General features: G+C 45.8%; 1 protein-coding gene across 2 annotated transcripts in view; it reads right to left on the bottom strand.

Annotated features, from left to right (window-relative positions):
* Nucleotides 1–13446, bottom strand: part of adamts17 (ADAM metallopeptidase with thrombospondin type 1 motif, 17) — a 176769-nt gene that overhangs the window by 140623 nt on the left and 22700 nt on the right. For both annotated transcript variants that reach the window (XM_039772720.1, XM_039772721.1), the window contains exons 5-7: nucleotides 8373–8456; nucleotides 7200–7357; nucleotides 890–933 (exon numbers count right to left, since the gene is read on the bottom strand). In XM_039772720.1, the coding sequence (XP_039628654.1) occupies nucleotides 890–933; nucleotides 7200–7357; nucleotides 8373–8456 (286 nt within the window). The remainder of the gene's footprint in view (nucleotides 1–889; nucleotides 934–7199; nucleotides 7358–8372; nucleotides 8457–13446) is intronic.

Raw genomic sequence — 13446 nt, 5'->3', positions numbered from 1 at the left:
ACTTTCAGAATCCACAGTATGTATGTATTTTACAGCAGCATATACAGCGCTTTCTGAACCTTGAAAGGTTGGGTCAGAAAAGCCCATAGACACCAAATATAAAACAAAATAAGAATAATAAGGAATTGTGGAAATGAAGTGTTTGCTTGCTTACTTGTGATCTACACTGGCACCAGAAAGTTACCACATGATAGATAGATAGATAGATAGATAGATAGATAGATAGATAGATAGATAGATAGATAGATAGATAGATAGATAGATAGATAGATAGATAGATAGATAGATAGATAGAAGGCAGGAATAAAAATTTAAATAGATTAACAAGAAATGCATTGGATAAGGTAGGAGAGGAAAGGATATGACAGGACAGGATAGAATGGATGGATGGATAGATAGATAAATAGATAGATGGTGTAGTAGGCAAGATTAAAAATTGAGATGGATTAGCAAGAAGGTATTATATAGGATAGATAGATAGATAGAGAATGAAAGGCGCTATATAATAGACTGATCCCTTGTACAAAGTGTTATATTAAATCCAGATGCTATATACCACATAGATTGATATTAATGGCCCCGTTAATGCCCCCCACACAGAGTTTAATCTTCCAGCTACATATTCAATGAGCAATGCCCCATCCACAGAGATAGTGGCTGTCCTTTAATGTCACCCCATGCACAATGCTATTGCACGTGTCCTTTATCCGACACCAGACATAATCTCTGATTCTTTCGCATTTCACACTCTCCTTTCCAGATTTTACGCCGTTTCCCACGCCACCTCTAATTCTCATGCCACCCTTTTAGTGGGCAAGTTTTTGCCCAGGACACGTCCAGCTGGCAGGTCACCCACATGAGGACAGAGTCAGACAATGACAGCACTTACCCACTGTATCACATGGCTCATCTTTGTGAACGCAGAAGTCTGTCCTGAGGAAGGAAAGGAAAGGAAATGCCAAATATAAAGATAAGCATTAAGGTGAGGTGAACCAACATCAAAAATATGCCGTTCATAAGCCACCCTGGCACATATTGTATCAGCCCTGAAATTTATTATAAGATGAACTGACATGAATAAGCAAACAAGGGAGAGAACAGATTGAAGGTAAAGCATTTAGGAGTAGGACCCTCCATTTGGGATGCCTACAGGGTCTCATAACCCATCTGCTGATGCCACTTGTTGTGGAAGCCAAAGCCTCTCCCTACAGCATCAGGCTCAGGTCAGAGGACATGCCGGCCCATTGCAAGGTACCCTCACAGGCCCCCCATACCTGTACAGAAGCTCCGACCCTTCTGGGAAATCCCAGTAAATGCACGATGGCTACCAGAAGTGGGCGTTCAGTTTGGAGTGGTGACTCAGGGAAACGGAGCTCCTGCTCAGAAGCACTAATTTTCAAGACCACTCGTTTCACGGCCATGCCAATGATTTGCACCCTTATTTGTGCTTTTTTTTCCTTTTGTTTGTATTTTTGATAAATGGCTTTCATTGGCATGGTGCCCAACTCATTGTGCTGACTGTACTCATTTTAATACAACATATATGTGAAGAGAGCATCGAGGCATTCTGAACTGCATTAGAAGTGTTAATAATTAATAAATACAGTTCGAGTAGCCCACCATCTTTAACTACAGTAGCCATGTTCAGTTATTAACACATACAGTACATGTGAACACAGCACCCCAGCATCCTGGACTGGATTAGAAGCACCAATAATGAATAGGAATAATTCAGGAGTTGCCCACCATCCTAGATTTGATAGATGTATGCAAGCATTTTAAACTGGATTAAAAGCATTAAAAATTAATAGAAATAATTCAAGAGTACGCGCCATCCTGAACCAGATTAAGCTGGTTTAAAAACTGATTAGATAGATAGATAGATAGATAGATAGATAGATAGATAGATAGATAGATAGATAGATACTTTATTAATCCCAAGGGGAAATTCACATAATCCAGCAGCAGTATACTGATACAAAGAAACAACATTAAATTAAATAGTAATAAAAATGAAAAGAATTTAAATAAAATTAATGTTCGCATTTACTCCCCCGGGTGGAATTGAAGAGTCGCATAGTGTGGGGGAGGAACGATCTCCTCAGTCTGTCAGTGGAGCAGGACGGTGACAAAAGTCTGTCACTGAAGGTACTCCTCTGCCTGGAGATGATCCTGTTCAGTGGATGCAGTGGATTCAGTGATTAGCTGGGCTACCTATGAAAGATGGGCTGAAATCTAAATAACCACAGTGTTAATGTATATTTTGTAATGCATGTAGCAATAATTCATTCCAACAGATGGTGCATTACAAATATTTATAGAACTAAAATTCATTACTACAAATGTTTGCGATGCGCCATCTGCTGGAATGCCAAATGCAATGGATGTCACTGTTATATGCCATTTGAGATGGGCTTCATAAAAGTAGTGTTAATGTTTGTGATACGCCATCTGTTGGAATGACCATCCATCCATCCATTTTCCAACCCACTGAATCCGAACACAGGGTCACGGGGGTCTGCTGGAGCCAATCCCAATGCAATTTATTTTATTACTAGAAACGGTTGTGATGCGCCATCAGTTGGAATGACAAATGCATTCCATTGTATTACTGAAAACAGTTGTGATGCACCATATGTTGGAATGAAAGAAACATAGCAACTGGATGGACAGACAGACACGCAGGCAATTGTCCTTTTATTAAGGCGGACAGCCAGCTATTTCCCACCTGAGTTAAAATAAATTCTGACTGTAGTGCAGGATTTTTAGAACTTGTTCCCCCAACATCAACATGTGTTAAACGTTTGACTCAGTTAAACAGGTATTATAGACTACATTTATTAAAGGCCATCAAGCACCTTCTCACTACACTTGGAGGGTCACCAGGCACCAGGGGCACTCTTCAGTGGACATCTTGCCATCATTCCCATGGCCGTGAATGGCAGCCCCCCTTTCATCATGGGGACACTTTCCACGCTGCCAATTAACTCTCGCTTCAGAGCCAAGAACAAAAAAAGGGAATAAATAAAAAAAGACTTAGTTAAATAAACTGCCATTGGCTTGGCTGACAGAATCAAATTAATAAGAAGTGGAAGCGCGCCATCAGCATGATCCCTGGGGAGGCCCAGGCAGCGTGAGCGTGTAATACTTGACTTGCAGAGACGCCACTCCTTCTTGTTGATTCCGCACAAATGAGCTTATTTACCCCAGGGATGGAATGTGATCTTTAACCAAGCTTTAATATGTTTATGATAGTCAAAAAGATGGAATCAATTTGTATTTCCCTAAACAACAGTCCCAGTGGAAGTCATTAAAGACGTCCCTCGGCGGCTCTTCTGCACTTCCTAATCCGCCCCTTGTCCCCCTCCAACACTCCGACATCAACCAAAAGCTCATCTGTGGGCTCCACTAAGTCACACGAGTCAGTCCTACAAGATGACAGTTTGGGATGACTGCCAGCTTTCGGATGCCTGTGCCAACTAACTGGCAGGAAAAAGCATTCAATGTATTCTCGGTGACATTTTGCATTGCAAATGGATCACCACAGAGGGGGTTTAGCTGGCATCCCATCCAGAATTGGATCAGGCCTGCTGCCCAGGGCTACCCAGTTAGTCTTCAGCATCTACAGTTCAGATAGACTGGAGAGATGATCAAACAAAGAAATGCAACCGTATGTGTGCCTGGCAAAGAGGGCACCACCAATGGCACAGATGTAAGTCCACAGGCACAAACCGACATCCGAAACGACAAGAAGTTTGTCGGAAGTCAGGTTTCATTTTCATTATCCAATCACTTTTTAACTTTTTGATTTTTATGGGCGGTTTATTTCAATTATCGCTGCCGGGCAGACAACTTCAGGACTTGTCGACTTGCAATTCCACCCCGAGTCATTGGATGGCGCTCCTTCCTGACGGCTCTTCTCTCCTTCTCTCTATAGATCCAGAGAATCCTGAGCCAACAACTGTCACTTTCGGGTGTGAGGCGCCTGTACCCATCCCTTTCTGCCTCATCATAACCTGGCACTGCCGCCATCTGTCTGCCAGTCTGGCCCGAGACTCCCATCTGTAAAGACATTTGATCGCCATTCAGTGCTCCAACCCTCCATCTTTGTTTCTGCTTCTTGTTACACCTTCTTGTTTTTATGATGCGTTCGGGATGCGTCATGTGACCCCAATCAATCATGGCGGCCATGACGTCACACACGTTACCTGTAAGACATGAAGATTTTAAAGTGTGCTTGCTATCCACCGGTGCGCACTCCGCATTTGAGTTCTTGTTAACGGTAGCGTCACACGTGCTCGTCGGAGGACTTCTTGACGGGGTATGTGATAACCCACCGGGCCGAGAGGGGGCGCTGTCACTGACATTCTCCTCTCCTTCTGTCCTCCACAGCTCTGGGAAACTCCACCCAGCTCTGCCCCTTCCAGGTTTGTCTGCTAGGCCACCCAGAAAGGAGGGGTCTTTTGTAATCAGAGCGACCGACTGGGTGGAGCTCCAGAGAGAAGACCCCAAATTCAGCATCTTAGAGCCGAATACTCTCTGTTTATCGTTTCACCCAAGCGCTACTCGTACAAACAATTTTGTTGGACTTTGCTCGATTACATGGGACAACCTGTTTGGTGTCCCAATGTGTATCATTTGCACGACCCGTCATTCCCACACCCGGCCACAGGAGGTTAGTTTACGACTTCTAAGGAGGTCCAAGTGCTCGGCTGGTTTCGTGCTTTCGGACTTCTTGTTTGCTTCGACTCCTGATCTCCTCCAGTCTTCTGGGGTCTTGTGATTCTCACCATAATCGTTAGATACGCTGCTTGTCTCTCAACAATTGGCATGGTGGTGCCCTGGAAGGGGGGGGATGTTTTCTTGGTGCACTATGGGTGTCCATTAATACCAATCAATTATCACTTGAATACCACGACCTATCCAAGCCTTATTGCTGTCCGCATCCATCCAAACATGGCCGCACCTTACCCATCTGGTAATGGCTACGTCCACCATGATAATGCAGAGTAGAACTCGTCCCAAACTGGTCTCATGAACATGACCAGGAGTGGAGTGTTCTTCAGTAGCCATGCCAGCCACTCAATTGAAGACCCTTGGAATGTGATAGAACTGGAGATCCACGGCGTGAAATTCGGTGATGCAGATCACGTCGACATGGAGGAGAAGCTCAAAGGAAATCTGGTGGAACCCAAGCCAACAAGAACTGAGGCGTGTTTGAGGGCAAATGGAGGCCCCTAGATTAGTGCGGTGGTCCTAAGAATTTCCTCAGTGGGTGTACGTGTATGTTTTAAACAGCCCTTTGGGCCCGGCGTAGGCCGAAGCCTGCCGTCAGAGTAGGTAGGAAGGCTAGTGGAGGGTTGTATTGGCACCACTTTGGTCATTTTGTGCGCTGAAATCATAACAATGACAAGTGTCGGGGTGGGGGGGTGTCTCTTATCCTCTACCCTATTCATGCCCTGCATGCCCCCTTTGCCACAAATAAAATGTACCACAGGCACAAAACATTCATTTGAATGAAAAAATCCCAAATCGGGATTAACAAATATGGACAAAGTAAGTTAATGGAATGTGCCATTTGGCACAGCAACAATTATTATGTGGCACAGAGGGTAATTTGGGTGCCCGCTTCCCTCTTTCCGGCTGACTTCAGCACGTGCCCTTTTAAATCACGTAAGTCGGTCAGCACATTTCAACACTGTAGGGACTGCCTGGACCCAACCTCAGCGGTCATACGTCCTGCCCCCTTTGGTGACCGTTGCCCTAAGACCACCCGAGCGTTTCCTTTAAGCTGGCAATTATTTCTGTCAAACCCAAATAACCCCCAAACCGAAGCCTCAGTAAATTACAGGGGAGACATCCACGTCACTGGCTTATCTCTTTGGAGACGGACGGGCCATCTCTTTCATTTTGGGACCTGCTTTGTAATTGTCACCCTGTGAAGTCCTCTAATTTGACCAGGACAGTTGGGCAGAGGTGAGCAAGCCATCACACCTCAGGCAGAAATCAACGATCACAGCTATCCCTGAGATCACAGGCCTGACGGGTTTTAGTGAAGGAGCCATGGGAGCAGACGATTAACAGAAAAGATCCGATGAGCAACACTCTCAGTCATGAAGGTGCTTACTTTTGAGACGCAGCCATCAGAAAGGATTTACCCAACTGGCACACCCTGCAACCGTGAGCTCACATGTGAAATGACAAGCGCCACGGTCGTGCACTCATTGGCATGGCGTCTCAGCCCCGTCACACTGTGGAGTCGGCCTGTGCCCGCCCTGTGTCCCCCACCTGAGATTTCTCAACCATCCTATGGGTTTCCTCCCAAACTTCTAAATTAGTGTCATCGAGTGCGTCAGCAGGCACGGTGCCCATCTGGGCCATGTTTGGAGCTGGGCTCAATGCTTCTGAGGTCAAACCATCAGATTAAACCACATGAATATTCTCAAATCTGTCTTATCTGATTCCGACGGACCAGGGGGGCTTCATATTAAGTTATATTATTTTAACAGAAGTCAAAACCACCTCACTACTAAAAATGGCGATCCTTAAAGTGTGCCCTCCACGAGACAATTCAATTAATAATATTAGGACGGCTTAATTAACATCCCGCCCTGTTGGGAAAAGGAAACACATCAACCAAGAGGTAACCCCCCGGGGTCAAAATGTTGTCTCCCAAAGCAGCCTGACAAGCTGGGATACGTGTGACGAACTCCCAGTCTGTTAAGATTGGACCAAAGGTGAGGAACTGCATAAAGCAAAAACACACGCAGTGGGCGTCATATGTCAGAGAGGTCAAGAGAATGGGCACTACGTTAAAATGAACGCCCGCAGGACTCGTCCCCCGTAAGCCCCACGTGCACTGAGGGGGATTGTGAAGTCGTGAATGTAAGAAACGTGGACGAGTAAGCAGGCCAACATCTCAATGTTTACCGACACGATTTAAGGAAAGGCTGATTAACCAGAGCAGTGGCAGTAAATTACACGACTTGGTGGCTTTTACTAGGAACGTCTTTTTAGGCCGTCGTCTCTGGGAGTTTGTTTGTTTGTTTGTTTTTCTTTTCTTTTCCTCTCCATCTGTTCATTCATGAAGTTAAACACCGGCAGTTGTGCCCTCAGTTGTTAGGAAGGACCCAACAAATATTTAGATGACTTGGGTTACAAAAACAAAACTTAAAACCACTTGGGCACCGGAGAATTACCTCGTCACAAAAACAGCGGCGTCCACAGGGGGGGTGTCATCCTTCCCACCAGGCACGTGGTTGTTGCCAAGGTAACGGGCTCCTCCATACTCCTCGTACTGCCACTGGCAGAAACTCTCTAAGGACCGCTCTCCGTGGTGGCCAATCTTTATCTTCTCCTAGGATATGGATACAGATTAGGCAGATAGAATTGAAAGGCAATATATAAGGGACAGATAGACAGACATAGCGTAGTAGACAAGATTGAACATTTAGATAAACTGACAAGAAAGGCATTTTATTAAATTATTTATTGTTATCAGACATACAAAGCTTTAGAAATTCAGAAGCTTGGAAGAGCAGCAGGAGGAACAAGGACTAGATAGATAGATAGATAGATAGATGGATAGATAGATAGATAATGAAAGGCACTATATAATAGATAGATAGATAGATAGATAGATAGATAGATAGATAGATAGATAGATAGATAGATAGATAGATAGATAGAATGCCCCCCCCAGCCCATTTATTAAACAGCTGAAGCCAAAGCCCTTTGGTCCCAGTGGAGGCCGAAGCCTGCCATTGGAGCAGGTAGTCAGGCTGCCTGGGAGTGAGCCATATCTGGGAAGGCACTTATTTTTAAAGATACCCCCAAGGGGGCCTCATAGTCAGTTACCATGATGTAACAAGACCAAAGATTTTACTCGCATTTTGGAGCAATAAGTGACCCACTCCAAGTGGCCTCGGCCCTACTTGTCCCCTTCACATGGCCACCTAACTGAGCAGACTAAACTCTTTCTCTGTCATGCCTTGGACCGTCAGATTCATAGTGGCAGCTTCCCTCTGTCCCTGAAGTACCAAGTGAGAATTGCCACTCAACCAAATATGCTGTTCATCTCAAGGAGATGTTCAGGTTGCTTCAATGACATCAACGAGAGCACCTGATGGAGAATCCGAGAGGATAATGGAGAGAATGTGCTAACCCCGTGTAGATAAGGGGTAAGGGAAGTGTCCCAGAGCTGTGAGGTGCAGTTTTAACCTGCGTACCCCCACTGACCTTCATGACAGAGAGAGACAGAACATGAATGATATAAAAAGTGAACTTCTTGAGCCCGGAATCGACACAGCTGGCCAAGCTTCTGCGTTTGGACACAAGCAACTTTAGAAACTTGAATTTTCTTTTTTACTTACTGGACGGCTGTGGAGAAGAACCAGCTTGGTCACACGGATGTTGACGCGGATGCCCAGGCTCTGGTGGTGGAACATGTTGTAGACCTGTGAAAACGAGCCACAAGAAACAGCTGAGGCCTCACAGCTCAAAGCACATCACGGACAGGTAAACAAAGCGGGCGATCTCAAAACACGACAGATCGGATTTCACAAGAAAAGCAGCAGCAAAGCCTTGGAGTCGCTTGCCCGACACCTGGAGAGGAAGCCACAGAAGCAGCTGCTCTTGAGCCCCCAAAGAAGATTAAAGTCCTGAAGGAAGAAAAGAGTTTGGGATTCAAAGTCACAATTACTGAAAATACTGTGGGCCGCCATAATAATGCGATCTCAATCGGAAAGGGCAGACCCTCCACCTGTGAGTTTGTAATGTTCAAAATAACGCACTCTGCATTTCAACGCTCCTTTAGCCTAGAAAGCAGTTCTCTCCAACCAAGGACATGGTGGGAAACTTCTTAAGGGCAGAATTTGGACAAATGTTAGAAAGCTTTCTTCACCCCTAGATAATGGAAGATTATGTGGGGCAAAATTAAATGTAGCCCAACATGTTAACTATGGGTACATCACGGGTTGCCCACTTTTGGGTCACGCAGAGTTGTATTCAATGGGAAAGGGTCACGTAATGTTGGCAAAGTGCCTCACGATGGGGTGGCACGAGCAGATTAAGCAACTGGCATTGCTATGCTGCAACTGTTGAGGGAAACTCCCAGGGATGACTATCAATGGCGAGTCTCCAAAGGGGGCAGGGGGGTCTATTGTTGGCAGCTAATCTCCCCTGGGACCCCCACTTCCCCCAGGGAGGACTATCGATGGCGAGTCTCCTGGGTGGACCAGGGGTTTACTGTTGACAGCTAATTTCCATGGGAACCCCCACCTCCCCCAGAGATGACTAATGATGGTAAATGATAGTGAGTCTCCAAGATGGACCAGGGGTTTACTGTCGGCAGCTAATCTCCCCTGGGACCCCCACTTCCCCCAGGGAGGACTATCAATGGCGAGTCTCCTGGGTGGACCAGGGGTTTACTGTCGGCAGCTAATTTCCATGGGGACCACCACCTCCCCCAGGGATGACTATCAATGGCGAGTCTCCTATGGGGACCGGGGGTTTATTGTAGGCAACATGGGAGTGGGATGACTAATGATGGTTAATGTCCAAGGGGGAACTGGGGGTTTAATGTTGGCACCCTCCTCCCCAGGATGACTGCTGGTGGCGAATATCCAAGGGGAAAACACCCAAAGATGACTATTGATGGTGAGTCTCCTAGGGGGACCGGGGCTTTACTGTCAACAGCTAATTTCCCAGGGGACCTTCCCCTCTTCCCAGAGATGTCTATGGGTGGCATAAGGGGGGGACGTCCCCACCGTAACAGGTACTGGGACTTGAAGATGCTAAGAGGGACAAGGTTACTGTGCTATGATGCTAGTGCTTACAGTTAATAGAGGCAGAGTCGTTTCTGCTCGGTGCCCTCATGGAAATGTCAACGGCTCCAATTTTGTCAGAGGAACCGGTCATGGCTGCACATTACCTTTTTATGTTGGGGAAAAAAACACGGATTGTTTTATGTATGTGCACCCACACCTTACGAACACTGACTGAAGAGCCATATTCCTGACTTGTCAACCAGTCAGTTCTCTGGGAAATTACAACTAATAGCTAACACATACTGTCAAAACTAAAGTGTGAATACGCGGCATTAACCCTCTGAAATACCATCTGGCTATCATGTTCATCACTTTTCAGGTGTCATACATTTGTCACATCAAACCACATTCTAGCAACAGCTCGGTGATGGGAATGATTATACATGCGAGTCGTCATTTGGCTACATTTCCCAACTTGTCCCCAGAATATCTCATTATGTATTGTCACACATGTGCCACCTCGACCGCAGTATGCAATAACAATCTGGGACAATGGGAGGGGTGCTGTCACTAACGGTGTCCTCTCCTTTGTCCACATCTCAGAGAGACATCCAGTGAGGGCCCTCCCACCCGACCGTGACTTTTGGAACAAGCCCCGCCCCTAAATAAACTGATGGCATGGAAAGCAGACTAGGACCCGAGTCCGCTAAGAATGAGAGATGTGTATACCAGAGAGACAGGAAGCCTGCAAGTCGGCGTTGTTTTAGTTGCACACTTAAGAACCTGCTTTCACCATTTTAGTTTCTGTATAATTCAACGGGGTAGTACCCCGACATTTCTTGCCATCCCCAACTCCTTGTTTGCTGTCGGCAACGTGATATACAAATTTTTCTGTAGTCTGAAGTCTGAAAAAATATCCAAAATCATCTGAATATCTGAAATATTTCTGGTCCCAAAGCACTTTGGATTTGAAATACCCAATCTGTACAACTGAATACCGCATTCCTAGAACAGAAGTCCACCGAGCCAAATGAAATTCTTGGTTTACAGGTTACTTTGCATAAATGTCACACGCGTGTGCACATAGGGGACAGCTTAAGGGCTTTGGTGACTGTAATTTGTCGCCACTCCAAGGGGTTGGCACTGTGTCCTAACGCCTGTTATCTCATACCCTCTGCAGACTGGATGACTGACAGCTGGAACACCTCTGATGTCACTTCCGGTTTCCATCCGCCTGGCCCCGCCTCTTCCAACCGGAAGGACATACAGCTGAGATGTTTCTACACCTTGTTTGGTGGTCAATTCAATTGATTGGACTGAGTAGAAAGGCACACACTTGTGTATTGATGGTCCCACAGCTGAGCAAAAACCAAACCATGAGGTCCAAGGAAGTGCCTGTAGAGCTTAGAGTCCGCTTTGTGTTGAGACACAGAGACCTGGGGAGGTCTACAAGAACACGTGTGCAGCATTGAAGGTTCCCAAGAGCAGAGTGGCCTTCATAATCCTTAAATGGAAGACATTTGGAAAAAAGAGGGAAACTGAACAAGCATTGTGGACTTTAGGGACTTTCAAAACTCGACTTGACTTCAGTTGTAGAAGAAGTAAGTGGATAGGACTGGTGAGCTTTGTTAAGGCTGAATGGCCTGTTCTTGTTCTGGATTGTTCTAAACAAAGTAGAAGGGCCGTGGTGAGAGAGGTGACCAAGCCAATTGAAATTCTTGGTTTGCAGGTTACTTTGCATAAATGTTGTCACACGCATGTACATAGGGGACAGCTTAAGGGCTCTGGTGACTGTAATTCCTCTCCACTCCAGGGGTTGGCACTGTGTCCTAATGCCTGTTCTCTTCCACCTTCTGCAGACCAGATGATTGACACCTGTAACATCTCTGATGTCACTTCCGGGTTCCATTTGCCAGGCCCCGCCTCTTCCAGCCGGAAGGACTTATAACTGGGAGTTCAGGCATTCTGAAGTCACTTCACTGTGGAACTCCCATCTGAATAGTCATTTTTTGCAATTATTGCTTATTTTTCTGCTTTTCAGTTCTTTGGGGGGGTGACCAGGTGGTTGCCCCAATTCTTTATCATGGTCTGTCTAATCTCTTACAATGTGTTATGTTTATCAAATTACAAAAGAGAAAAAAAAATATTTCTTTTTTTTTTGATATATAAATAAAATGTGTCTGCAAAAGGGACCGACTCAGTAGAAGTTCTGCCCTAATGAGGTGTTCCCTTTTTAAAAGCGCACCCACCACGTGCCAAAATAAACGTTCCGGCTTTTCACACCCTGACTTCTCGATAACCCCTCAATGTGTTTGCACACTCTGTGGCCGAATTCCCTCTTTTTACAGCAAAAGTACGGAAAAAAGTTTAATCAGTTGGCAGGATTTGTGTGAAATAACGAGAATCTGCCCAGGACAGAAAAAAATAAAAAATCAAGGACGTTATCCAGCCATCGGAGTTAACCAGCCAGCCAAAAGAAACACAGGGCGAGCTGAAAACGAGACTTTAAAGATAAAGAATTAGCGAGGAACGCGTAATCCGCCGGGTCTCCGTCTACACGCAGTGGATGTTGTGTCCTGATCCTCGTGTCAAAGCAGCACTTAGGAGAGAAGAAACCGGAATCCATCACTTATGACTTTGGAGTGTTTAAGTAGGCTTTCCAACCATCTGAGGTGAAACGTCTGAAGGCCAGGAAGTCGTTTGTCTTACGTGGCAGCCGGTGACACCGTCCTCAGGATGCTGGCTGGGCAGCTGAGGACACTTACAGGGCCATCGGTTCGCTTGCTTGATTTCTCCAGTTATATGTTGTGGAATTCAGAAAGTCTGTGGCCGCCTTCACTTTCCCTCACATTTTGTTATGTTGCAGCCTTGAGTTAAAATTCTCGTATCCCCCAACCGAATAACAAAGCGAAAACAGGAGTTTAGACCTTATTGTAAATGGATTAAAAATTAAAAACTGAAATCTCGCATTGGCACGAGTATTCAGACCCTGTGCTTTGGCTCAGGTGCATCACCATCGAGATGTTTCTACCACTGGTGACCACCGGTGGTCAATTCAATTGGCTGGACTGAGTAGAAAGGCACACACTTGTGTATTGATTAAACTCAACAAGCATTTTGGACTTTAGGGACTTTCCAAACTCGACTTGACGTTAATTGTAGGAGAATTAAATGGATAGGACCGGTGAGCTTTGTTAGGGCTGAATGGCATGTTCTCATTCCAGACTGTTCTAATCAAAGGAGAAGGGCCGTGGTGAGAGAGATGGCCAAACTGAGCACTGCATTCCTAAAACAGAAGTCCACCGAACCAACTGAAATTCTTGCTTTACAGGTTACTTTGCATAAATGTTGTCACATGCGTGTGCACATAGGGGACAGTTTAAGGGCTCTGGTGACTGTAATTCGTCGCCGCTCCAAGGGTTGGCGCTGTGTTCTAATGCCTGCTCTCTTCCACCCTCTGCAGACCAGATGATTGACAGCTGGAACATCTCTGATGTCACTTCCGGTTTCCATCTGCCTGGCCCCGCCTCTTCCAACCAGAAGGCCATACCACTGAAGTGTTTCTACACCTTGCTTGGAGTCCACTGGTGGTCAATTCAATTGATTGGAATGAGTAGAAAGGCACACACTTGTGTATTGAGGGTCCCACAGCTAAACAAAAGCCAAACCATGAGGTCCA

The sequence above is a fragment of the Polypterus senegalus genome, chromosome 12 (genome assembly GCF_016835505.1).
Source record: "Polypterus senegalus isolate Bchr_013 chromosome 12, ASM1683550v1, whole genome shotgun sequence".
Lineage (NCBI taxonomy): Eukaryota > Metazoa > Chordata > Cladistia > Polypteriformes > Polypteridae > Polypterus > Polypterus senegalus.
Note: the sequence above shows the minus strand (reverse complement) of the source record. Positions and strands in the feature narration are given on the sequence as shown.